The sequence below is a fragment of the Cucurbita pepo genome, chromosome LG01 (genome assembly GCF_002806865.2).
Source record: "Cucurbita pepo subsp. pepo cultivar mu-cu-16 chromosome LG01, ASM280686v2, whole genome shotgun sequence".
NCBI classification, from domain to species: Eukaryota; Viridiplantae; Streptophyta; class Magnoliopsida; order Cucurbitales; family Cucurbitaceae; genus Cucurbita; species Cucurbita pepo.
In genome coordinates this window covers 9412343-9440070 of record NC_036638.1, presented here as the reverse complement: position 1 = coordinate 9440070, position 27728 = coordinate 9412343, and the positions used below count along the sequence as shown (strand labels likewise).

General features: G+C 37.2%; 3 protein-coding genes across 4 annotated transcripts; 2 read left to right on the top strand and 1 right to left on the bottom strand.

Moving 5' to 3' along the window:
- The first annotated feature begins 4865 nt into the window (after positions 1-4865).
- On the top strand, positions 4866-8460 carry LOC111800293 (protein-tyrosine-phosphatase MKP1-like). Its single transcript, XM_023683918.1, has 3 exons — positions 4866-5131; positions 5496-7906; positions 8106-8460. The coding sequence occupies exons 2-3, from the start codon at positions 5546-5548 to the stop codon at positions 8205-8207; spliced, it is 2463 nt and encodes an 820-aa protein (XP_023539686.1). The 5' UTR covers positions 4866-5131; positions 5496-5545; the 3' UTR covers positions 8208-8460.
- A 49-nt stretch (positions 8461-8509) lies between these two features.
- LOC111800301 (coilin) lies at positions 8510-14940 on the bottom strand. The gene is made up of 13 exons (XM_023683931.1): positions 14567-14940; positions 14234-14298; positions 13922-14146; positions 13446-13685; positions 12960-13026; positions 11485-11556; positions 11073-11202; positions 10840-10886; positions 10548-10760; positions 9793-9864; positions 9561-9710; positions 9155-9311; positions 8510-9060 (listed from the first exon to the last, which is right to left on the bottom strand). The coding sequence occupies exons 1-13, from the start codon at positions 14750-14752 to the stop codon at positions 8873-8875; spliced, it is 1812 nt and encodes a 603-aa protein (XP_023539699.1). The 5' UTR covers positions 14753-14940; the 3' UTR covers positions 8510-8872.
- A 3789-nt stretch (positions 14941-18729) lies between these two features.
- Positions 18730-26160, top strand: LOC111801676 (chloroplast sensor kinase, chloroplastic). Of its 2 annotated transcripts, XM_023685771.1 has the most exons (10): positions 18730-19275; positions 19445-19606; positions 19690-19785; positions 23526-23732; positions 23888-23953; positions 24069-24137; positions 24221-24313; positions 24593-24810; positions 25228-25501; positions 25591-26160. In XM_023685771.1, exons 1-10 carry the CDS (start codon positions 18847-18849, stop codon positions 25849-25851), a joined length of 1875 nt encoding a protein of 624 aa, XP_023541539.1. In that variant the 5' UTR covers positions 18730-18846; the 3' UTR covers positions 25852-26160. The 2 variants fall into 2 exon arrangements, with proteins under 2 accessions (XP_023541539.1, XP_023541547.1); XM_023685779.1 differs by lacking the exons at positions 23526-23732; positions 23888-23953; positions 24069-24137; ... (2 more) ...; positions 25228-25501; positions 25591-26160 and adding exons at positions 20143-20208; positions 20296-20364; positions 20448-20540; ... (1 more) ...; positions 21455-21728; positions 21818-22387 and having other exon boundaries at positions 18847-19275; positions 19690-19989.
- The last annotated feature ends 1568 nt before the right edge of the window (positions 26161-27728 follow it).

The following is a 27728-nucleotide window of genomic DNA, read 5'->3' as shown; positions in this document are numbered from 1 at the left end:
TCCATTTGTCATAGTTTCCAATCTTTATTTACCACAAGTACTGGACGAACCTGTACGATAGTGATCTTTGCCATTGGACTAAACGTTTCATCATAGTCTAGTCCATATTGTTGAGAGAAACCTGGATCTACAGTCCTGCTTTGTATCTTGCGATTGATCCATCGGGGGTATACTTTATTTTGTAAATCCACTTGCAAAAGATAGATTTAACATCTCCTGATCTTGGCACTAGTTCCCAAGTTTGATTTTTCTCCAAAGCTATAGTTTCTTCCTCCATTGCCTGTTGTCAAGCGGTATTTTGTGATGTTTCTTCATACGTCTCTGGCTCTTTAACTTCGTCTTCTATAATAACTTGACATACTTTGGATTTGACTTCTGGATTGTTTCTGGCCGTCTAAGTCGTTGAGATGCCTTTTCCTTTTCTCCATGTTCGCTTGGTTGAGTCACTTCTTGTTCACCAACATTAGTGTCACTTGGATATTCAAGCATATCAGCACTTGAGCAAATGTTTACAGTTTGCTCCCCCATCTTCTGTGGAAGAATTTCTTCAGTTTGCTCCCTCGTCTCTTGTGGAAGAATTTCTTCAATGTTGTCTAAGCCTGTTAATACTTCCTTCTCTGAGGACCACCTCTCTTCCATTGCACCACTTTGATCGTCAATCATGTGGTTTGAGCATCCTGAATCAATGACCTAGTCATCCTCGTAATCGATATGTTCTCCCATCATCACCATGAGTGCTAGCTCATCTTCTTCTATGAGACACAGTACATTTGCATCCCATTCATCCTCCATCGCCATGTTAGAGGATGCCACATTGCTTTCGAAAGACTTTTTCTTGGACCAACAATCTCTGGACATGTGGCCTTTCTTCCCGCAATTGTAGCAAATACTTTCAAATCTCTTTCCTTGAGAACTTTGGTTGTCGTTCTTCTGAGTTCTCTCAGGTTCTATAGTTCCTTGATGGCTTCTTTCTTTGTCAACGTTTTTGTATCTACGTTTGGTAGAGTGCTTATTCTTCACCCTTCAATGTGATCCTCCCATCTATTTAGTCATGGCTTCTAGGTTAGCTAACAAATTTTTGAACTCTACAAGTGATAGTTGAGTGGTCATCCTTAATAAAGCTTCTATATTCTGGTCGCAATCCGTAAATAATGATCATCTTCATTCGATCTTCTCCAATTGCGGACTTTGGGTCTGGTTTAGTAATCTCTCGGCAGATCAACTTGACTTTGTGGAAGTATTGAGCAATTATCATGTCACATTGCAAAATTGACAACAACTCGTTCTCCAAAAGTTGTAGTCTCGTATCGTTTTTCTTTGAGAAGAGCATCATGAACGTGTTCCATGCTTCTTTCAGTGTCTTGTCATCCCAAATATGCTCTAACATGAACGTGTTCCATGCCCAAATATGCTCTAAAATGCAAACATTGTTTTGTCTGCTTTTATTCTCCATTTGCGCAAGACACCATTAGAATTCTCCTCTAGCGGCATAGTTTCACTCCCGCCAACGATCTCCCAAAGATCATGTTCCTGTAAATGGGACATCATGCATGTTGCCCACGTGTTGTAGTTGTTGTAGTTGAGTTTCTTGATTCATCCAACGATTTGGAAGTCACCCATCGTGTTGGTAATATCTCAATAATACCAAACAAGCTCTTTTGACACAAGACTTGTAGAGTCAAAAACTACTCACGACACAAGAGAAACTCACACACTAATAATCTCAAGAAGTCGTTACTAATGTGGAACATCAGATAGAGCTGCAACATAGAGCATACTAAGAATTCCAAGAGATCAGAAAACCAACACTAACGCTCTAATACCAAGTTGTTGAACGCAACTCTCTGTGGGAAACACTCGCCTCTTTATTAAAACCAATCAAAGAGATTACAAGACACTATATAGAATACTACTCTATATTGCTTGGGATGAAAACCTAGCTAGGGTGGGGAGGTATTTACAGTAGAGGCAGACAATTTATTCTTAAAATTCCTCCCTTTCTTAAAATATCTCAATCTTTTTCTTTAAAATAATAGGTATATTTATTCCTAAAATATATAAATAGTAAAATATCTATGTATTTGTATTCCTAACGTACCTAAATCATTTTTCTAAAATAAATATATAATAAACTCATATAATTATTGGTTTGACGCGATATTTTAACGCATATTTCAAAGATAGCATAAGTTCAACTTATAAATTTTAAGCAAATATATCCAGTTGTACGAAAGATCTTTCCATGGAAACAACCAAAATTGATCAAACCTCGAAAAAAGAAAATGATTAGCTTTATTTAGACGTGTTTAAATTATTGAAGCACAGTAAACTTTTAATGGAATATGAGGAGAATTCTATCGACATTCGAATCTATCTTATCTTTTTAGATAAAGAGATGTGTTTTCTCATTTCAAGATATTTTGAAATCTCTCGTACACATACCAAATATTAAATAATTTTAATATTATCATTATATATCTATCAAATAAATCTAACCCCACCCTAAGACTATCCAATAAACTAAGATTTGGCCTTTCCAAAATTTGCTTGGAATTAAGTTTATGTCGAGTAGATTTTTCGATAAGGAATTAATCCAAAGGAAGACTCTGATATCAAATGATAAGATTTGGATTATCTTATTGATCGAATATTTCAAGACAAAAAAACTTCTGAAGAGGAATAAAATAGCGGATTGAACGTAACTCTAATCAACATCAATGGACCCTGGAGCGAAACTTTCTAAGTATGATGGTGGAGAACGAGTGGATGTCACCGAGGCTGAATATTTTGTATAGTGTTAGAGTTGTGAGTTGATTTATGGAGGAGCCGGTCTACAAACACTAAAAAGCGATGAAGAGAATCTTCCCGTATATTTGGGAATTGAATCCAATTGAATACTCCAGGTTGTTGTACACTAAAATTGAAAATTTTCATGCTAAAAGGATATTTCGATAGTGATTGGTGTGGCAACGTGGATGATCGGAAGAGTGTACTAGGATTCATGTTCTTTTTTAAGGACACGGCGTTTATGTGGCTCTCAAAGAAACAATTGATCGTGACACTCGTTGAGTATGTGGCGGCAGGAGGTTGTGAGTCACATGATTAGCCGCTTGCAGCCAAATCAAATCAAAACACCAATGAAACGATTGCAGCCACGGCTTGTCTGTGATACATATTAGAGAGAGTGCATGTCAAGAGGTCGGAATGCTAAGGGCTCCCATTGGTTATGGCTTTGCTTTGTCTATTGGGCCGTATTTCTTCCCCCACATGGCCCAACACTTCCTTTGGGCCCAATGTGTCCACATAGTGCCCATTTTACGGCCCATCTATTTCCCACCGGTAGCAGCTAAAATTTCCTAAAATTCAAATATCAATAGTTCACAAACTAAAATACATCAATAACGTCAATTACAAACATTAAATATTCTTAATTTTTATAATAGTTTAAAAAGTATGGTTGGATTGTAACTCTATTTTCAACTGAGTCAATGACTCAACTACAAAAAAACGTCAATTTAAATTTTTAATTTTTCAAAAATTTAATTCAATCCAAACATAAAAAATCTAACTCACGGATAATTCCCATTGGTCAGATTGTCGAGTATGCGTTATTTAATGTCACCATCTAAGTTTAAATATTTCTAAAAATGTTATCAACGTTGTCTAAAAAATAATTAGAATTTTGTTACTATCAACATGTCCATTTGTGACATTAAAATATTCCAAGGAAATCCAATGGCTATAGAAATTATTTATTATTTTTAGGGACTTCAAATCCAAAAATAATGTTTTTTTTTCATGGAAAATAACTATAAAATAATTGTTTTTTTCTTTTTTTCTTTTTAATGGTCAAAAAACAACAGTAGAAAATAACTGCTCCAATATTATATTAATATATTTCTATCTTCTGCCTATTATAATAAGGGAGCCATGACTACGAGACTAATTATTCAAATTAATCATATTATTTTATTTTATTTTATTTTATTTTATTTTATTTTATTTTATTTTATTTTATTTTATCTCCTCAATTTAATTTAATTTAGAATTGTATCTATTTATTTCGAGGGTAAAGGTAATTGGATTAATCCAAATCCTTAGAAAAATAATATGATATTTATAATTATTATTTTTATAATTTTATATTTTTCTTACCATATTTTCTATTTTTTTAAAAAATTGTAAAGTTCCGACGGGATTCCTGTGACTCAACGGTAAGAGTTAATATCAAAGCCCTAAAGGTATTCATTCAAATTGACCAAAATTGGTTACCATAAATAACTTATTATCTACCCATCCCTAAATTCATACATAAACAGGAAAGTTAGCATTAAAATTACTTAGACGCTAAGTTACCTTTGTCATCAAGATTTGAGGGCAAAAAAAAAAAATCTTTTTATTAATATACTTATGAACTATTTTATAAATATTATGTTCAACGTGAACTATTATTAAGTAATTAATAAATATATTTTATAAACATAGTTTAAGTCGAAGATGTATAATTATTATTTATAATATAAAGTGGCTAAATTAATAAGATTACTCGCAAGTGTTATCAATGAAACTACAAAAATTACTCAAAAAGTCTTAAATTAGAAAATATTGTCATAATTTTTAAATTAATAATTAAATTCACATGTAAAGTGTACAAAAATAACAAATTACCAACCATGTTCGATCAGTAAAAGCAACCATCAAGTGGAGGTCGGTAGACATTCTTCACCAGCAACAAAAATCCGCCACGTGTCAGTCGGTCAAAAGAGAAAGTCGAAGAGTCAGGTAAACATATCATCGCTCTCACCATAGATTTTTTAAATTAATAGTCCATATTATTTATTCATTCTCTTCCATTTATAAATTAAAAAAAAAAAATGTAACAATAAATGGCATCACAAGACTTGACATGCATGCATTGTATGACTATCCCACAACGACGTGGCTCTTTGACTCTCTCTCTCTCTACAAAGCAAAGCTCTCTCATGCCATTGGCTTGGTCCAATTTGTGCGTCTAAGACCCAAAAGCTTTTACTTTTTCTCTGATTTGGCGTCCTCGCTTCCTAGTTTCATAACGTTGCTATTGCTCTTTCAAACCCACTTCTATGCAAATTCTGGGGTTTCGATTCTTCAAGTAAGTGATTCAAATTCAACAGTTTTCTATCTCTTTTTCCTGTTCCATTCCACTTTGTGTCTCTGTTTTTTTAATTTTGGGATTGAAAGAAACTGTCCTGCAATTTCTCCGTGGAATTTGATGAACTGGGTCAGAATCCTTATTGTTCTTTTCAAGACTTGACTATTTGAACTACGAATTAATAATTCTAGAAAGAAATAAGAGGGGGGGTTATTCTGGTGGTGGTGGTGGTGGCGGCGGTGGTTGGGGGAAGGCGATGGTCAAGGGTGTTAGATGAACAAAAAAAAAAGGGAATGGATTGAATTTCAATACCAGCTATATATGTTGTGCTCCTAATTTCTCTGGTTTTCGCTTATTTTTCTAGGAATAAGCCTCCAATGGATATGAGTCAATGAGCTGTTGTAGACTTTTGAGATGGACGAAGAAAATAGAACAAGGGGTGGGGTCGCCGGTTGTACTCGGAAGGCGTTTTTCCGGTCGGCGTCTTGGACTGACCGATCGCCGTCAAAGCCCCATCATAGTCGGAGCTTAGTGCCTAATAGTAATAAAGCTCGATCATGTCTGCCGCCGCTGCAGCCGCTTTCAATCAGCCGCCGGGAAGTTGAGGAGTGGCCACGACCGGGTTCTGATGATCTTGGCGTTTGGCCAAACCCAGAAACTCCGAGAGAGATTGTTCATAATAAGTCGTCTCAGAATTCTGAATGTGAACAGCCTGTGAGGGAATTTCAGTTTAAGAAGGATAAACTTGCGTTCTTCGATAAGGAATGTTCGAAGATTCTGGATCATGTGTATTTAGGGAGTGATTCTGTGGCCAAGAATCGACAAGTTTTGAGGCAGAATAGGATCACACATGTGCTGAATTGTGTTGGGTTTGTCTGTCCTGAGTACTTCAAGGGTGAATTTGTGTACAGAACTCTTTGGTTGCAAGATAATCCCTCTGAGGATATTACAAGTATTCTCTACAATGTGTTTGATTACTTTGAAGATGTTCGAGAGCAAGGCAGTCGGGTTTTTGTGCATTGTTGCCAAGGCGTATCTCGGTCTACCTCTCTTGTGATTGCATACCTCATGTGGAAGGAAGGATGGAGTTTTCAAGATGCTTTTCAATATGTAAAGGCTGCTCGAGGGGTGGCTAATCCGAACTTGGGTTTCGCCATTCAATTATTGCAGTGCCAGAAGCGGGTTCATGCTGTGCCTGCTAGCCCAAATTCGATCTTGAGGATGTATAGGATGGCTCCACATTCGTCGTATGATCCGCTTCATCTTGTACCCAAGATGTTGAACACTCCAAGTGTTCAAGGACTTGATTCTCGTGGGGCATTTGTTGTGCACATTCCTTCAGCTATCTATGTCTGGAAGGGGGAGAAGTGTGATGCTGTGATGTTGAATATGGCTAAGGCTGCAGCGTCACAGGTCGTCCGATACGAAAGGGCTAAAGGCCCCATCCTTAGCATCGAAGACGGGGACGAACCATTGGAATTTTGGGATGCTCTTATGTGTAGCCAACATTTGGCTGATAGTTCTGAAGAAGGGAAAGGATTTTTGAAGGTGGGTGACTGGAAAGTTGAGGAGTATAATCCAGATTTTGAAATTTTTCACAGGGCGATTACAGGTGGGGTCGTTCCACCTTTCGATCGATCTCATACCGAATCGGAAACTTATCTTCCTGCTAGAGAAAATGGGTGGGACACAACCAGAATAAGTGAAACTGCAAAAGATGTTGTCACATCTTTATCTGCAAATATTGATTATGCAGAAGAAGCACCTGTTTCTTCAATTGATCTTGCATCACCACCACTTTCACCCACAGCCTATTTGTGTGGCTCACCTGAATCTTTTGACTGTTTTCCAGATAGTAACCTGGATCTGGAAATAGAAAATTCTAACAAGGAGGAAAGCTCGATCCCGGACGATCGTTTGTCGTTACCAATTCATCCTCTGGGGTCACCAGATTCATTTTCCAGTTTTCAAGGAGGTACTATTAGTCCAAAGTTCGGCACCAAATCCCCTTCACTCTCACCTTCTACATCAGATAATTCAAGTTCTTTTACCCTTTCACCATCATCGTCTAATTGGTCTGACTTATCATATATGTCTTCTCGGCAACCTTCACCATCTGACATGGATCCATTGCATCCGGCTGTTCGAAACTCTTCGATCATAGACAGTTTTTGTTTACACCACAAAGAAACTCATCCTATCTTTGTAGAGTCCTCTTCCTCTTATCATCCAACATTGAGAGGAGCCTGCCCTTCAATTGCAGAGCGTCGAGGGAGTCATCCTCCACCTAGGATGTTGCTGCCCTCCATTGAAGAAACCTGCAAGGTTCAGAGGAAAATAGTTCGATCATTGTCATTTTCATTGCCCGACTTAGACGTTGATCCGTCAGAGATATCAGGGCATAGACAATCCGAAAATAAAAGCAGTAGCAAAGATATTAGTTTTGATATTGATAGATTTGGGGCTAGCACTGCATTAGAATGCAAGTTTGAGGAAGCAAAAGCTCCGGTCTTTTACCAGTGGCCTTCAATGAGTAAAGCGGGGATCAATCAACTTGGAAATCTTAATTCTAGATCAGTGTATATGTTGTTTGATGCAGATGCAAATTTGGGTTCAAAAGGCTGTAACAAATTATTTATCTGGCTGGGGCGTGAAGTTTTGCATGAAAATGATGACACTCAACTGATGACTGACGACAGTGGTTGTCTTCACTGGGAGATGATTGGACAAATATTTACTAACAATAAGGGAATTCCTAGAGATACCTGTATACAGGTGCGTAAACAATTATTTTACAAGTTCTTTTGTTCTTGTAACAATTATTCTATACTCCTAGCCATATCCTTCAACATAGGCCTCATATATCAATCGTCCTTTGTCTTTGTCATGTTTTCAACAGTTTTGTAGTGAATGTTATCTAGAAAATATGCAAATCAACTTATAGCTCATTTCGTGAAATATGGTATGTGTGCAGATAATAAGAGAAGGGGAGGAACCAGAGGAGTTCCTTACACTTCTAAGCCGTTCATTACCTCAAAAAGTGGAAGATGTTGATCTGTGGTCTGTGAAGACCTGATGGACTGTGGCGGTAGACTTTCCAAGAGGTAAAAGTAGCATCCAGAGCAGAACAATTGATGTGATCTGCTTGAGAGATGTATATATATAATATATATACGTAGAGAATCCAATCCTCCAAAGACCATGTATAGACGAACGCCATCAATAGGCTGAATTTTACCCGGTAATCAATGAGTTCACCTGCTTGTGAAGAAACATAGAAGTGATTAAAAATTTGAATCTTAAATGAATATCTGATGTCAATTAGACTAGCGATTCGGTTCCCTTTGTTATTTTAGTAAATTTTCAGATGCTATATACTTGAAAACACAACAAGATAATTTCATAATTAGTCTATTTAAAATAGTTTCACAACATTCGAGCTATCGAAATTCGGATGTGTATATATATAATATGAGAGAGCTGCTTTCCATTGTGACAAAACTACAGATAACATGCATTGAGGCTCCATCGTTGGACGTCTAATTGGACTGGCATATAAACTCTACCCAATTCCAACCACGAAAGCCACTTCCAAATTTCGCAAATGAGTCTGAACTTGACAGTTGCAGCCAGCAGTCACAGAAAACTAGCACCTGCAGATTCGAACATACACAACCTTGACTTGAGAGTCCTCTGAGCAGCAAATATACATTGACGTTGTTTGGACCCAGGGGATTTTTCTTAGAGTTCATTCTGAGCTCTTAAGAGAGCCATTGTTGGACCGAGGGCGCTGCCTCTGAGTGCCCTATAGGACCATGATCTCCATCCTGAACTTTCTTCTTGATTCAAACCATCATCCTTAGAAAGTTCGGCTTTCTTCGCACTCAGAGCATCGCTGATTTCATCCCATGCACTTACTTTCCCATTACCTGAAGACCAGTCATAAAATAGCCCATTAAATGTAACCAGCTCCCTGATAATTAGTAAACTACTCTTAGTACGCCTACAAGTTACACTGGATACCTTGTTTAGTGTCATTGGCATCTCCGTTGTTATGAGCAAGCTTGGAACTTTCAGCAGTTTGTTTGGCAGGAGTGATTTCCTGGGTAACCGCAGTTCTTGAAGAATCCAAGTTTCCTTGCCCGATAAGCCGAAGATCAACAAGAGATGCAAAATCAATCTGTCAAAGGTCTCCAATTGTCAGTTCAATGCAATCGAAGATAAGAGGCAGATTAAGCATGTGAACGCTAGAATTAGTGGTTCCTATAAATAACTATACCATTGCTCAGAAAGAACACATGTGATCATAAATAAACTACAGCCCGATTGTAGATTTTATATATATAAAAATACTTACTATGTAACAAATTGGAGAGAAAAGAAACGAATTGGATAATGGCAAACCAAATATTATGTTTGGCTCTAATACCTTTAAAGAGCCATCTTCCCCATATGGGTTTGTATCTAATTGTGATGCAGAATCCTCGTCTATCTCCTTTTTGACAGGTAATGGGTATTCTGGAACCGGTACTAGCATAATCCGATTGGATTCAATGTCGTACCATGCTACTTTACCAACCTGAAATAGGAAAAGGAACTAGAATAACACAGGCTGTGGAAAGAAAGAATCAGACAGAAATTACAATGAAGACGAATTTTACTCGGAAGGAGGAAATCTCAGGTGTCCAGGTTGATGATAACTCAATCAAACGGTATGCAACTAAATCACCTTCCTGCCATGAATAACACACAACTTATATATAAAATAATGTTTTAACAATTAATACTGCTATTAAGTAAATAACACCTGTTATACTTTTTATTTCATAGTTTTAGTTTTCAATTATTAATTGATCTGACAGCCAATTGACGGGTTGCCAGTCCTTTCATCAAGGACCTTCAATAAAGAATCAGATTGTGCTTATTCAAGATATAATGTTCCATAATCATACAGATCAAATGGCCACACATACCTTATTTTGATAATGAAGTGACAAATTTATTAGTTAAATAAATGCATTTTTGCATCAAAGCTAACATATAACTCAAATTCTAATTGCCCCAATACGCTGCTAATTTAATACGTTTGACATGCATTGTCAATAAAAATTTTGATGNAAAAAAAATTTGATGATAATTCAGTAACTTTCCCTAATTTTTGTANATAAAAATTTTGATGATAATTCAGTAACTTTCCCTAATTTTTGTAACTATGAAAAGGAGTTAACTAGACAACTACATAAATTTTGAGACTCACGAAATTGGCCCTAAAGAAAAAGTTGATACTTGTGACATGATAAACATTTAATTTAATAAGAACTGCTAACATGACTTGATCAGTCCACTTTGCAAGCCATTTATGCCCAGCTAAACACGTCATTAAGAAAGCAGATGAAGTTAACTATGAAAGCAAAACCTGAGGTAAGCCAGTGCACGGTCTAAGTTCATCAAAATTTATGGGACCAACTACAGGTGCCGGAGTTGTAGGTTGCTCAGTTTCAGTAGTAGGTAACTGAAGAGGTTCGTCTGTACAACTGTTAGAATTGTTCCTCTTCCAAGATGGAGTTTTCTCCTTGCCCCATTTTTGACCCTTCTTCTTGTTGGTTATGCCATTCCAATGCAATGTTTCCTAAAGCATAACAAAACAATAATAATTGGGGACAGTGAACTTCAAGAGGCAGCATAAGATATTGGAACAGCATGGATACCTTAGGGAAATGGTTTTGCTTTTGCTGCCCAGCCGGATCCGCCGCAACTGTAATGATGTAAGAGCAATCATGGAACTCATAATTGTGTTATCCATGTTGTAAAAGTATGAAATCATAAAATATAACAAGCAAGCCTACGCAAGATACTTCCCCACCCCCTTTTGGGCCTCACAAAATACTGTTCCAATACTGCACAAGCCTACTGAGTCTAAAATAAAATGAAAACAACGGACCTTTTCCAACTGGCTCAAAGCGAATGTGTCCTGGCTTAACTACCACAGGAACAGTGTCCTCATCCATATCAACATCATCATTGTGACTAGGTCCTTGATCAATACTTGTTTCAAATAACTGCTGCTGTTGCTGCAAGAATATATGAATCAGGTGACCACACCACAAACAGTTATGAGCATACTTGCCGATGCTAATTCCAATTCTACATCAGCATATTTATAACTTCAGAAGGACAAACACATGAAATAAATGTATGATCAGACCAAGTAGAAGTTCTGCTTTACACATTCAAAATGATAAAAGTATAGAATTGAAACACGGTAGAGTTTTTCAGTAAAATAAGAATTTATACCCACAGGACAAAATACAGATACTTGCAATGAAAAACGGCCGTTTGTGGCATCAATATACCTCTTCATTTTGAGCTCTTTCCCTCAACCATTGCCTTTTTGCCTTCTTACGGCGAGTACTTCTACTAGGACCCTGACAATAAAAGAAAAGGACACGAGGGAGAGAAAGATTAGACGAATGAACATTCAACCCCAAAAACAGAATAGATGATAAAGGCAATTGATTCTTTAATACTAATTTAGAAGCATTTAAAATCTTTGGTTCTAGTTACAAAATATCTCATTTCTTTCCCTGTTGCGAATTCAAACAAGACGGAATAGCAAAGTTGAATTTCATATTCTCTTTCATTCTCTTCACTCTCCTAGAGCCATACCTTNTTTCATTTCTTTCCCTGTTGCGAATTCAAACAAGACGGAATAGCAAAGTTGAATTTGATATTCTCTTTCATTCTCTTCACTCTCCTAGAGCCATACCTTGATAGCGGCAGCAGCAACAAAAAAATAAAAACAAAAACATTGATAGCTGGTCTTTGGTTTTTGGTTTTTGAAAATTAAGTTTACAACCACAACTTCTAACTATAACTTTATTTGTTTTGTTATCCACTTTCTACCAATGTTTTCAGAAACAATCCAAGTTTTAAAAACTATAAAAAAAAAAGAGTAGTTCTCAAAAACTTTATTTTTATTTTTATTTTTTTTAGAATTTGATTAGGAATTCAAATGTTTTTTTTTTTCCAAGAAAAGTAAATACCATAGTAGCAAAAATTGGGAGGAAAAAACATAAGTTCCAAAAACAGAAAACTAAAAATGAAACCATGGACATAATATATTCTAAGAAGCATGGACATGGTAACACGTCAATTTCTTAAAAAGTAGGACACGAACACATTGGGGACATGTTTTTTTATATAAAAATGTGCTTATATTGATATATTAGTATTTTTTTATAGATAAAATACGTAAATTTAATGAAAAAAAACAAAATATACTTCACAAAGAATATACAGAGTTAAGTCAATTAACGACATTTGGAATCTTAAAAGATATAACAAGATTAGTTGGCTCATCCTAAGGATTCAATCTATAAGAGAATCTCTTTTTTTTTTTTCTTCTAATTTTCAGGCTAAATATTTTTCGGAGCCATACCCAAGCCGAGTCCAAACACATTTTTTAGCATGTNTGGCTCATCCTAAGGATTCAATCTATAAGAGAATTTTTTTTTTTTGCTTCTAATTTTCAGGCTAAATATTTTTCAGAGCCATACCCAAGCCGAGTCCAAACACATTTTTTAGCATGTCAGACACATGTCTGAACATATCCATGTCCAACACGTGTTCATGCTTAAATTTATCATAATATAAAATACTTTAGTATAACTCATCCTAGTAACAGACAATCACTGCATATGGAACGGACTATATTCTATAAGCGCAATCAACATCAGAATTAAAAATGGTAAACACTGCTATCAAATAATCATGATTGCTTTAAGCCATATAATGATGATAGTAACAATAAATTTCCATAAATAGAAACCTTTTTATTTTCACCAGCAGTGTCGGACAACTCAACTTTTTTCCCACCAACTCCAAGCTGATCAACCCTGAACAACTATGATTTGTAAGACATTTCTCTAACCAAGCAGGCGGATAAAAAATAAATCAGTGCAATATTAAAAAAAATATATGTATTTAAAACAAAAATAGAGCCTATAGGGTGATATCTCTAACAATAATTATCATATTCACAAAGGTCAGAGTTCAAGGAACATGGTGAAGTTTGACAAATTGTCGACAATAAATATGAACAAAAAATCCATGCCCCATTAACAGACCAATCCAAGATGAAAATACTGATGAGATGCTATGAGATAAACAAAGGAAACCTTAAAGGACTAGGATGAAGCAGTAGAAGATGCTAAATATTTCAACTTTGCAGCTTCACTATCAAAGAATTGGATAAAACAAATTTCACAATGCTCGGAAGTTCATTGCCATTATTATATAAAGCTGCAGGAACCACCTCTCTGCATTGGCAGTTGACTTAATGATATTGTTGCTTCTTCCATCAATTTCAATGATCTTCAATGAATGCGATTGACATTCACTAGAACTTCTGGATGAATCATTTTTTCTTACTACGACCTTTTGTGGGAGGTCAGACTTCAGATGATTTCTTTCTTCGTGCTTTTTGTTAGCGGGCTGAACATCAGCTATGATAGATGGAAATTCTTCAATACGGGAAGATTTAGTTTTCTTCCTCCTGCAATTTTTAAATTTGAAATAAGGACCAGAATAAATCAACTGATNTTCTGTAATTTTTAAATTTGAAATAAGGACCAGAATAAATCAACTGATGGCAAATATTATAAGCGAGAAGAAGAAGTTGGAGTTAACCAGAGCAACTAAACTAGTTGTAATAGTTATCGTTTATAAGCATGGAGGAAGAAAGGAAGCTACACAACAAAATGTACCAGGTAATACATGCACTATACGTACTTTGAGTTGGGAGTTATATTCGAAGCTTTTCTTTTCTTGGACACTTTTTTTTCTACAGGCGCAGCTTTCACCGGCAAAGTCGCCTTAGGTTCATCTTCCTCTGATTCACTCTCACATCCATCAGGTTCATTTTCAAACTCCTTGTCAGCCAGAAGCTTCACTCCTTCATCAACAAGTTTCTTCTCCCTGAATTCCTTGATTGCCTTACTTTTCTTCTTCTTCACTCTGGTCAACAAAGAAGGTTTTAGTTTCCAGCAAAAGAGTAAATGAGAACAGAGAATATACACAAACAAATGTCACTCGCAAACCAACCTGACAATGTCCTTATCCTTCAAAATACAAACCGACTCAAATGGAGGTAACACAAAGCCATCCATCTACCATAAAAACAGAGTTAGGCAATGTGCAGCCATTATAAAGAATGAAAGCAATGAAAAGTAAAGCTCGAGAGTAGAGGGTGAAAACTCGTTCGTTCCCCAGCGAAAATGTTTATTTCTACAGGAAATTGAAACTGACAACAGTGAGCTTGTAAATATAATTCAATTAAACCAGTATAATTAGCGTATTCAATGGCAGAAACTTCCACGATCTTCGTCCGCAGACAATGGTTCAGTAAGGTAACCTGATCGGAGAAAGAAAGCTTACAGAAAGTGTGAGACCGTTGGGGCATGCATCATGAAGATGGAAAACAGAAAGGATGTAGGAGGAGAGGTCGGAAATAGTTCGGAGATGAGGCTTTAGGACAATCCAGCTCCGTCTCAACCCCGTGAGCGACTCGGTCAGTAGGTCCTTGTCTTTGAACGAAACTCGCAGTCTTACAGCCTCCATCATGCACCAGAGAGAGAAAGAAAATGGCGGCGAAGAACGTAGAACTGGAAATCGGAACAATGGGTAGCAGAGCTTCGAACTTGTTAAACCCCTTTCCGATGTCAGTCCATCGCCAGTCGAAAGGGGTTCAGCTGCGGCATGAATTCCCTCGCTCCCGCCCCACCAAGGGCGTCAAAATTTCCGGACCCGGCCCACGTTGCATAAGTTGGGTTGTTCGACTCCGTAAGGCGATTATTGTAAAATCAATTATAATTATAATTTCAATTTCAATTTTAATTTTAATTTAAAAAAGAATATCCACTACTTTCAACTGACGAAGCTTTTTATTCATTTATGTATTCCTCCTTTACTTTTTGATTGATGATATATATATAGTTCAAGATTAGGATGACAATTATATTTAATTCATTTTTAAAATGTCGAACGAGTCTAATATTTATTAGTCGATCTTAAAATTTTAAAAACTTAATATAGTTCTGTTACATTTACAAACTAATTTGTAATTTAACACGATATTTAATGGACTAAATTAGATTATAAATTTAGACGTTGAAATTTCAATTTTATATCTAATATATTCGTGGATTTTAAAATTTGCCTGTCATATTCAATACGGTATTAAAGTTCAAATATCTTCCCTCCCGGCTTACGGTAAGTATCATATTTGTCTTTTTATTATAGACAAATATCTTGTATCCATTATTACTTTTTATATAGATATCATAGTTGATTTTTTATTAAAGACAAATATCTTCTCACTTACCATAGGATATTTGTCGGGCAAATATCTTGTATCCATTATTACTCTTTCAATTTATTAGTCTTTCCCTATCATATATAATTTATTTGATTGGGTAAATGATTATAAATAGAGAACTTTTACCCCCATTTAGTTGGGGTGGTTTTAGCAAATATTCTCATAGTATTAGAGCATTTACTCTTTAGCAACCCTGATCTTTTATTCTCTATGGCTTCCGAACCCTCTTCTCATCTTCTACGTATCAACGCTCAAGTTCATATCACTCCCATTAAACTTTCTTCATCCAACTATCTTTTTTGGAAAAGCCAACTTCTCCCTCTTTTTTTGAGAAGCCAACTCGCTTTGAACCAGAAACCTCTTCAACACTCAGCACCAAATATTTGGCGTGGAAAGCAGCTGATTAACGGCTTCTTTGTCTCCAGCTCTCCTCTCTCACTGAGGAAGCCATTGTTGTCGTCGTTGGTCTCTCCACTGCACGTGACGTTTGGCTCGCGTTGGAGACTATGTTCAGTCATCATTCGAAAGCTCGTGCATTGCATTGGTTCCCTCGTGGGCTCAGCACCGATTTTTCAACTTTTTCTATTGTTCAGATGGCTCTCACCCCTCTCCCCTGTTTTGCAAATTTAGTCTCTAGAGCTGAAAGTCTTGAGTTGTTTCAACGCTCTATTGAGTATTTTGACTCTACTCCTACGACATTCACAGTCACTAATTGTGGTTGCACCCATGGAAGTCATCTTGCTTCCTTTAGCAACCAACGAGGTCGTTCTCATTCCCACAACAACAACTCTTCCAATCGAGGACGAACCTACCCGAGTCAAGCTCGTCGACCACCTCGCTGCCAAATATGCTGCATAGAGGGCCATTATGCTGATCGCGGTAACCAACGGTATGTTCGGCCTGATTCTGCTCATGCTCACCTTGCTGAAGCCTTCAACACGTCATGTTCTATTGCTGAACCAGAGGCTGCTGATTGGTTTTTGGACACTGGGGTTTCGGCCCATATGACCGTCAACCAATCTATTTTGGATCAGTCTAAAAATTACACGAGGTAAGGACTCTGTGATCATATGAAATGGTGCATCCCTACCCCTATTACCCACCGGTACTCTTACTCATGTTCCAAATATTTATTTATTAGATGTCTTGGTTGTCCTCATCTTACTAAAAATCTTCTTCCAATTAGTAAATTAACTTTGATTTTCTGTTGTTCGTTACGTTTATTAATAATCTTCTTGCAATCCAAAATCGTCAAACAGGAAGGGTAGTGGCAACCCATAAAAGGGATGTAGGGCTATATGTGCTAGAGTGTAGCAATTTTTCCTTTATTTTTGTCTTTAGAAACAAATCTTTACGTGTTTCATATGAAATTTTACTCTCGCGTCTTTATTGCCTTCTCCATCATTGTGCAGTACCTGTCAGTTTGCGAAAAGTCATTGATTGCCTTATTCCTGCAATGAACGTAGGTTGTCTCATTTATTAGATTTTATTCGTTATGATCTTTGGGGTCCTTCCCCGTCAAACTAATTCCAGTTTTCTTTACTATGTTATTTTTATTGATGATCATTCTCAATTCACTTGGCTCTACACTTTAAATCTTAAATTTGATTTCTTTTGTATTTTTCTTCAATTTCAAAATTTTGTGGAAAATCAATATTCTACTCGTATCAAGATTTTTCAGAGCAATGGAGGTGCCGTAATTTACTAGCACTTGTTTCAAAACTCACTTACGTACTTCTAGCATCCACCATCAACTCTATTGTCCATATACACACCTGCTCAAAATGATCGTGCTGAGAGAAAACACTGACATGTGACTAAGATTGGCTTGGCTCGGCTCTTCTTTTTGACTCCCATTTTTCTCCTCGTTTCTGGGTTGACGCCTTCAGCACTGCAGCTTATATTATCATCTCGTTACCTACTCTACTTCTTGGAGGTAAGTCACCATTTGAACTCCTCTTCGACTACTCTCCGCATTATGACAATTTTCATCCCTTTGGTTGTCGTGTTTATCCTTGCTTGTGTGATTATATGCCTTACAAACTTTCTCCTCGCAACATTCCTTGCATTTTCTTGGGTCATAGTCCCACTCATAAAGGGTTTTGTTGTCTTGATCCCACCACCACTAAGTTATACATCACCCCACGCTCAATTTGATGAAACTCTCTTTCTTGTTGTCCTTGGCTCCGAGGCCCAATCTTTTTCCTCCCTTCATGTTTCAAATTTCTTGGAACTGCATCTTTACCATATTGATTCGTCCCCTCCCCTCTACCACTTCTTCACCGCACATTCCTCGATCCACAGCTCATCTCCGTGTGATATTTGTTCTGACCTTGTGGATGAATCTGTACAGGTTGATATTTCTCTTGCAGAACTTCTTTGCCACTCTCGACTTCTGATCTGCCCTCTATTGAACCTGCTACTTATTCCTCTTCTTCTTTGGGCTCTCATCCTATGATCACACGATCCAAAGCTGATATCTTCAAGACTCGTCGTCCAGCAAATCTTAGTGTGTTTGACCTCATCTACACTTCTTTCTACTCTTCTTGCATCCCCTAAGCCAAGAGGATTCAAATATGCTGCTTAAAAAACACACTTGGACTTTGGTTCCTCGCCCTGCTAACACCAACATCATGGGCTCTAAATGGATGTTTTGCANTTAAAAAACACACTTGGACTTTGGTTCCTCGCTCTGCTAACACCAACATCATGGGCTCTAAATGGATGTTTTGCATTAAATATTTGTTTGATAGATGAGTCGATCGTTTCTAGGCGCATTTTGTTGCCAAAGGTTATACTCAAGTTCCTGGGCTCGACTACACTAACACTTTAGTCAGGTTGTCAAAGCTACTGCGGTATAAATAAATGGCCTCTTCGGCAACTTGAGGTTAAGAATGCTNTGGATCAGTCGATCGTTTCTAGGCACATTTTGTTGCCAAAGGTTATACTCAAGTTCCTGGTCTCGACTACACTAACACTCACTTTAGTAAGTTGTCAAAGCTACTATGGTCATAAATAAATGGCCTCTTCGGCAACTTGAGGTTAAGAATGCTTTCCTCAATCGTATTCTTATTGAACATGTTCATATGGAACAACCTTCTGGATATATTGATCCTCGATTTCCGACTCATGTCGATTAAAGTTGCCCAAAATGAAATCAATTATTTCTTGGACCAATTAAATCAATAAGTTATTAAAAAAAAGAAAAAAAAAAAACGATTTAATACCTGTCGGGATTGCGCTCCATCTGATCTACCCGGCAAAATCCGTTGGTTGCCATCCACTCTCCGACGAAGTTCTCTCTGTTGCTCTCTGAGTGTCGCGTCGTCTGCAAATTCCAATGCTACTCTCATGGCCTCCTCTCAAAAATCCTCTCTTTTACTCCAATTCTTCCTCCCCCATTCTCCCCTTCTTCTCCTACAATGCCCTAAAACTCCATAATAGTTTCATTCGCCTCAAACCTCTCACCTTCACTTCTGCTTCCTCCTCCTTCAACACATCCTCCATCTCAAACCCTAGTCTCCTTCGCCACGTTAATCATACTGTATGCGACGACGACGACGACGACGACGATGGGTCTATGGTACCCTCAGCCTCTGCTGTGGCCTCTGTCATTCTCAGAGCTTCCACCTCTCCTGTGGAGTTTGTGCATAGGATCGAGAACAGACAGACTACTGGCTTGGTGCTGCCGAGCCCTGACTTTCAGAGGCTTTGCGTCGAGCAGTTGGACCTGTTTCGCCGGATTGTTGATCCTGAAGCCCTTCTCTCGGTTTGTGTTTTCCTTAAACATTTATTTCGCTTAATTTGTTTGAATTGAAAGAAGAAATTGTGCTCCTTCTTTTGCTTAAACCTGTTGTGCATTTACTTCCGGTTCAAAATTAGGGTTGTTATGTGTTGGTAAGCTTATAGGAAATGAATTTCAATGTTTCTTCCTGTAGGTCTATGTAAGACCTGCTGGTAGCTTTGTAATGGACCGTCTTGAGCTGCGTCGTGTTGTATCTTTCCCAGGGGTTAATGTCACTGACGTTGTGATATTGGTCGGAAATTTTAGCGTTCCAACTGGCTTACGTGCTGCAGAGGCCACTTTTTCCAGTCAACAAGTATGGATTTTAGGTTAACTGACTGTTACGCTTTTGGTTCAGATGGTTAATTGTTGAAGTTCACAAGTCTGTCTAAATTGTAGGTTGAAGTTATCCCAGAGCATAAGGCCATTGTCTTTCCAATGGTGAAACACCCTTTTGTTGTGGGGTTCTTAGTCGCCGAGCTTCCAAACCTCGAAATGGATATGCAGAGTGCCGATTGTGATCCATGGCCGTACTCATCACCACACGAAGCCGGTGCACTATTAACTGGCTTTGGAACAAATACACAGGGAATTCAAAGTACAAACGGATCATTGAGAACGTACAAATTAAATGCAGATCGGCAAGCAAATGCCTTTCATATCTCCCGTTCTCTTGCTATGGCATATGTGATGGATCAGGTTGGTTGGATCATTTTTATTCAATACACTGCCATTGATGGTAAACTTTATTTACTCTTGCATTCTGACGATCAATCCTGATTTTAAATATAGTTCTTCTTAGCTTCCAATTTTGTCACCTGATTTAAAACAAGGGTCTTTTTCCTTCTGCAGAAAGCAATGTTGCTCCAGCAATCATCATGGCAGAATAATTTGAGGATGACCAATCTGGTCGACCAAGTAAGGCGTGCTACATCTTACTTTATATTGTTTTCTCACATCTTGAGTTGCTGGGTAATGTTTCCCTCACATATTATTCTCTCACAGATTCGTGGTTCTCTTTCTAGCATCCAAACTTTAAGTAAGATGTTATCTGTTCACATGAAGAAAAACGAGGTGAGAGTTTCATTTCTTGTAGATGCTAGGTCACTTCTTTCTCTGTTTATATGTTTTTATCTTTGGATGACACCGTTTTGCAGATTGCATATGAGATTTTAGAAGACATACTGGTACAAGGGAATCATATGAGAGATACCCTTCAACAACTACAGGATGCTGTTTACTTGACTAAGGTACCTGATCTTTCTCTTGCTATTGTTGCTATTACCTTGTGCATGTTTTTGAAGTGTTATATTTGTTTATGATACTCTTATGATTATTGTTTTAATCACATACCATTTGGTCTGATTTGCCCATTGCATTACAGTTCTAATCACTTTATCAAAAAGATAAATACTAACAAAAAGTTGCAATCCGAAGTTATAGGAGATTATCTCAGTGAAAAGGCTGGTCCATGATATTGTTGATGAAACGTAATTACTGGACTAATATTCTTTTGTGTTGTTGTTTAGGCAAATATAGTACACTATAATGAAGAAACACTAAAGAAAATGTACAAGTCCTCGAATCCTTTGTCTGAATCAGTGAAGAATCAGTTAGATAACTATCCAACAGATGCTTCCAGCAGTAGGACGCAAGGTGGGTTAGTTTCTTCTAAAAATATGATTGAGGACTTAGAGATGCCCATGCCACCTACAGTACTTGCTCCTGTTCAACGACAAGGAATAAGGTAACAGATCCCATGTCAAATGTCATAGTGTTGAGGAATTCCCTCCGTTCTTTAAAATTTTGCTGTTTTAGATTTTAGGCATATGTTTAATTGTCCATTTTCTTTGTTTACTTTTCTTTTTAAAACCCACCCTTATGTTATATGTTCAACAATGGGTTTGCTTGAGATCTGCTTGTTTTATCACTATTCATCCATTGCTCATTTCCTGCTGGTTTCATCCCTATCGTAAAATTCTGCGGTATGCAATACGATGCAGAAACATTTGATAATTTGGTGCTGATACATAAATTCTCTCATACACGGGACCTGCTCATCACTAGTAGATAGCATTTCTCAAATGAAATCAGTTTCCTGTCATTTTGAAATTATAATATCAAGTTTACTGATCTCACGATTTTTAAATATGATGTCAGGAAGGTCATGCAACGTTTCTGATGTTTTGAATGATTTGGTTGAGGCAGTGAAACCTCTAGCAAGTAAACAGCAACGTATAGTAGAACTAAGTGAACAGGTTTGTTCTATGCAAATTGCTGTGGAGGAGTCTTCCCTGCGTCAGGCTTTGAGCAATTTGATTGAAGGTGCACTATTACGCACACGTGTTGGAGGAAAGGTAGAAATTGTATCTACTACAGCACCAGCAGGTGGTGCGCTTATATTCATAGATGACGATGGCCCCGACATGCACTATATGGTTAGTGATTGGCCATTTTTATTTAAATCATGCATGCCTCTATTATGATCTTTACCAAGACCTGACTTCTTTGGCGCAATTGACTCCAGACGCAGATGCATTCACTCACAGCATTTGGAGCAGATCTCTTATCCAAAGAAAGAGTGGAAGACAACATGACATGGAACTTTGTTGCAGGGCTGACCGTTGCTTGTGAGATTCTTGAGAGTTATGGGTGTGTGGTGCGTGTCATATCACCCAGGTGCTCGGACGCAGCTCTCGGATCTGGTGGAACTCGCTTGGAACTCTGGCTCCCTTCCACTCCAGGTACATCACTGCACAATCTCGACATTCCCACCTCAGGGGCATAGTGAGTAGATAGATAAATTGCCCATTTTAGATATATCTCTGAAACTAAGGATATATACAGAAAGTTGCGTGCCGTGTATGAGATTGAGATACGTGAGTTTTTGTATAGTGTACTGTAAGGCATTCTTTCAAAAAGTTTGTGTATAGTATAGTATAATATAACTAGCGTCCAGAACTTGTTATAGCTCGCTTGATTCTCATCCTATTGGTAGATATGCGTGTCTGCATAAAAGTGTTTAGCATGACAGTCATGAATCAACTTCAAAGTTGGAACTTTAATATTGAGCTTCAGAACAATAGTTTTCATTGAATCTTGTGTTGGTCGAATTCACCTTCTAAATGAATGTCTGTTATTCAAAATAGTATGTAAAGTGATACTCTTATGGAACTGAGAACACTATTCGATTCCAGTAAACTTTAATCGAAAGTCTAACAAAATAGTAGATGTTAGGTGAATTCTACCATGGGAGTGCGTGTGGAAGTAACTAGAGCGTCTTTTAAAACCTAATACCTTGATTTCGATTGTCAACATTACCAAACAAGTAGACCCTTTCGATTCCTCTTTGATCTTAAATCTTCATAACTCAAGAAGAGTACATATTAATTATCACCGAGTATTGGTTTTTATCCAAACATTCACGGTGGAGTTAATGTCGTCTCCTCNTTGATCTTAAATCTTCATAACTCAAGAAGAGTACATATTAATTATGAACGAGTATTGATTTTTATCCAAACATTCACGGTGGAGTTAATGTCGTCTCCTCCAACCTTCCATTGGACAACTTTTTAGTTTAGTTTAGTTTGGAATTAGATATTTAGTTGGATGTTTTTGTAATATATGCCATCTGAGGTCAACTTCATTCAAGATTGATTGCTTGTTCCTAATTTTTCTAGTCTTTGGGCGTAATATTCAATTTAGGGTTNTCGATGTTTTTGTAACATATGCCATCTGTGGTCAACTTCATTCAAGGATTGATTGCTTGTTTCTAATTTTTCTAGTCTTTGGGCGTAATATTCAATTTAGGGTTGTCCACATCTGGTGCAATCAATGAGACCCATTGACCTCTTCCTTTAAAATCAANTTGTCCACATCTGGTGCAATCAATGAGACCCATTGACCTCTTCCTTTAAAATCAAGATGTGAAAGTGGAAAGCCACCCCCACCCCAACCCCACCCCAACCCCACCCTTCATTTGATTTCTTGTTTCTTTTTATATTAATGACTAATGAGTCATAGGCACTTGCCGCAACGGCGAATCGGCCTCATTGTGCGCAATGCCCGACTTCGTTCTCCCTTCTGGCATGTGGACGATTACCAATTCTTCTTTAAACTATTTCCTCATTTTTCCTTCCACTTCATTTATTGCTTTATATAATTCCTTCAAATCTCCTCCACCTGCTGTAATCAAACCCATGGACTTCCTTTCTGCCGAGCTTCCAAACCTCGAAATGGATATGCAGAGTGCCGAGTGTGATCCATGGCCGTACTCATCACCACACGAAGCTGGTGCTCTATTAGCTGGCTTTGGAACAAATACACAGGGAATTCAAAGTACGACGAATGGATCGTTGAGAACGTACAAATTAAATGCAGATCGGCAAGCAAATGCCTTCCATATCTCCCGTTCTCTTGCTATGGCATATGTGATGGATCAGGTTGGTTGAATCATTTTTATTCAGTACACTGCCATTTATGGTAAACTTCATTTACTCTTGCAGTCTGACAATAAATCCTGATTTTAAATGTTGTTCTTCTTAGCTTCCAATTTTATCACCTGATTTAAAAAACAAGGGTCTTTTTTCTTCTGCAGAAAGCAATGTTGCTCCAGCAATCATCATGGCAGAATAACTTGAGGATGACCAATCTGGTCGACCAAGTAAGGCGTGCTACATCTTACTTTATTTTGTTTTCTCACATCTTAGTAGCACGTTAGTTCTTGTAAAAAAAGGAGTTTCAGGGTAATGTTTCCCTCACATATTATTCTCTCACAGATTCGTGGTTCTCTTTCTAGCATCCAAACTTTAAGTAAGATGTTATCTGTTCACATGAAGAAAAACGAGGTGAGAGTTTCATTTCTTGTAGATGCTAGGTCACTTCTTTCTCTGTTTATATGTTTTTATCTTTGGATGACACCGTTTTGCAGATTGCATATGAGATTTTAGAAGACATACTGGTACAAGGGAATCATATGAGAGATACCCTTCAACAACTACAGGATGCTGTTTACTTGACTAAGGTACCTGATCTTTCTCTTGCTATTGTTGCTATTACCTTGTGCATGTTTTTGAAGTGTTATATTTGTTTATGATACTCTTATGATTATTGTTTTAATCACATACCATTTGGTCTGATTTGCCCATTGCATTACAGTTCTAATCACTTTATCAAAAAGATAAATACTAACAAAAAGTTGCAATCCGAAGTTATAGGAGATTATCTCAGTGAAAAGGCTGGTCCATGATATTGTTGATGAAACGTAATTACTGGACTAATATTCTTTTGTGTTGTTGTTTAGGCAAATATAGTACACTATAATGAAGAAACACTAAAGAAAATGTACAAGTCCTCGAATCCTTTGTCTGAATCAGTGAAGAATCAGTTAGATAACTATCCAACAGATGCTTCCAGCAGTAGGACGCAAGGTGGGTTAGTTTCTTCTAAAAATATGATTGAGGACTTAGAGATGCCCATGCCACCTACAGTACTTGCTCCTGTTCAACGACAAGGAATAAGGTAACAGATCCCATGTCAAATGTCATAGTGTTGAGGAATTCCCTCCGTTCTTTAAAATTTTGCTGTTTTAGATTTTAGGCATATGTTTAATTGTCCATTTTCTTTGTTTACTTTTCTTTTTAAAACCCACCCTTATGTTATATGTTCAACAATGGGTTTGCTTGAGATCTGCTTGTTTTATCACTATTCATCCATTGCTCATTTCCTGCTGGTTTCATCCCTATCGTAAAATTCTGCGGTATGCAATACGATGCAGAAACATTTGATAATTTGGTGCTGATACATAAATTCTCTCATACACGGGACCTGCTCATCACTAGTAGATAGCATTTCTCAAATGAAATCAGTTTCCTGTCATTTTGAAATTATAATATCAAGTTTACTGATCTCACGATTTTTAAATATGATGTCAGGAAGGTCATGCAACGTTTCTGATGTTTTGAATGATTTGGTTGAGGCAGTGAAACCTCTAGCAAGTAAACAGCAACGTATAGTAGAACTAAGTGAACAGGTTTGTTCTATGCAAATTGCTGTGGAGGAGTCTTCCCTGCGTCAGGCTTTGAGCAATTTGATTGAAGGTGCACTATTACGCACACGTGTTGGAGGAAAGGTAGAAATTGTATCTACTACAGCACCAGCAGGTGGTGCGCTTATATTCATAGATGACGATGGCCCCGACATGCACTATATGGTTAGTGATTGGCCATTCTTATTTAAATCATGCATGCCTCTATTATGATCTTTACCAAGACCTGACTTCTTTGGCGCAATTGACTCCAGACGCAGATGCATTCACTCACAGCATTTGGAGCAGATCTCTTATCCAAAGAAAGAGTGGAAGACAACATGACATGGAACTTTGTTGCAGGGCTGACCGTTGCTTGTGAGATTCTTGAGAGTTATGGGTGTGTGGTGCGTGTCATATCACCCAGGTGCTCGGACGCAGCTCTCGGATCTGGTGGAACTCGCTTGGAACTCTGGCTCCCTTCCACTCCAGGTACATCACTGCACAATCTCGACATTCCCACCTCAGGGGCATAGTGAGTAGATAGATAAATTGCCCATTTTAGATATATCTCTGAAACTAAGGATATATACAGAAAGTTGCGTGCCGTGTATGAGATTGAGATACGTGAGTTTTTGTATAGTGTACTGTAAGGCATTCTTTCAAAAAGTTTGTGTATAGTATAGTATAATATAACTAGCGTCCAGAACTTGTTATAGCTCGCTTGATTCTCATCCTATTGGTAGATATGCGTGTCTGCATAAAAGTGTTTAGCATGACAGTCATGAATCAACTTCAAAGTTGGAACTTTAATATTGAGCTTCAGAACAATAGTTTTCATTGAATCTTGTGTTGGTCGAATTCACCTTCTAAATGAATGTCTGTTATTCAAAATAGTATGTAAAGTGATACTCTTATGGAACTGAGAACACTATTCGATTCCAGTAAACTTTAATCGAAAGTCTAACAAAATAGTAGATGTTAGGTGAATTCTACCATGGGAGTGCGTGTGGAAGTAACTAGAGCGTCTTTTAAAACCTAATACCTTGATTTCGATTGTCAACATTACCAAACAAGTAGACCCTTTCGATTCCTCTTCGATCTTAAATCTTCATAACTCAAGAAGAGTACATATTAATTATCACCGAGTATTGGTTTTTATCCAAACATTCACGGTGGAGTTAATGTCGTCTCCTCCAACCTTCCATTGGACAACTTTTTAGTTTAGTTTAGTTTGGAATTAGATATTTAGTTGGATGTTTTTGTAATATATGCCATCTGAGGTCAACTTCATTCAAGATTGATTGCTTGTTCCTAATTTTTCTAGTCTTTGGGCGTAATATTCAATTTAGGGTTGTCCACATCTGGTGCAATCAATGAGACCCATTGACCTCTTCCTTTAAAATCAAGATGTGAAAGTGGAAAGCCACCCCCACCCCAACCCCACCCCAACCCCACCCTTCATTTGATTTCTTGTTTCTTTTTATATTAATGACTAATGAGTCATAGGCACTTGCCGCAACGGCGAATCGGCCTCATTGTGCGCAATGCCCGACTTCGTTCTCCCTTCTGGCATGTGGACGATTACCAATTCTTCTTTAAACTATTTCCTCATTTTTCCTTCCACTTCATTTATTGCTTTATATAATTCCTTCAAATCTCCTCCACCTGCTGTAATCAAACCCATGGACTTCCTTTCGTCACGTTTCCATATATATATTATCGATTAAGAAGTTTAAGGTTATAATTTTCTCACCCTAATAAACGATCGAAGATCATAAGTGGAATAGCGTCTAATAACCTACGATGAGGCCGGTTGGATTGTTTTGCTACACAATCAATTGGGTAAAGAATTAAATGTGAACTTGTTATAATTTATTACTAATTTTATTGTTACTATATTATTATTTTCTTATATATATATATATGTTACCAATAAATCAAATATATTGTCAACAGGTGTCAATTAAAATATTTTAATAATTATTTAAATAACATGAATTTGCATCATCCTTAATTAATTTATTTAAAATTCAATACCACGGTCTCTATATTCTACATTTGTCCATATATTTATAAACATTTTTCTTTAATTTTTGAATACAATCAAATTTACAAAATCGGCCACGAGGAAATGAAAATCGTGACGGCATGGTTAAAGTCGGCGCTCCTTTTTCTTTTTTCATTTTATGCTTCAAAATAAAACTGTTTTTTTATTTTTATTTTTATTTATTAGGCAGATGACAATAGTACCCCTCTAAAACGTAAAATAAAATAAAATAAAATAAAAAGACCTAAATCATTAAATATATGATTAAATGAACTGAAAAAGAAAAGAAAAAAAATCAAAATTCCCAAAAACCCCTTTGATGTCCCGCTACTGTAACAGCAGAACCTTAATAAGAAAACGCCA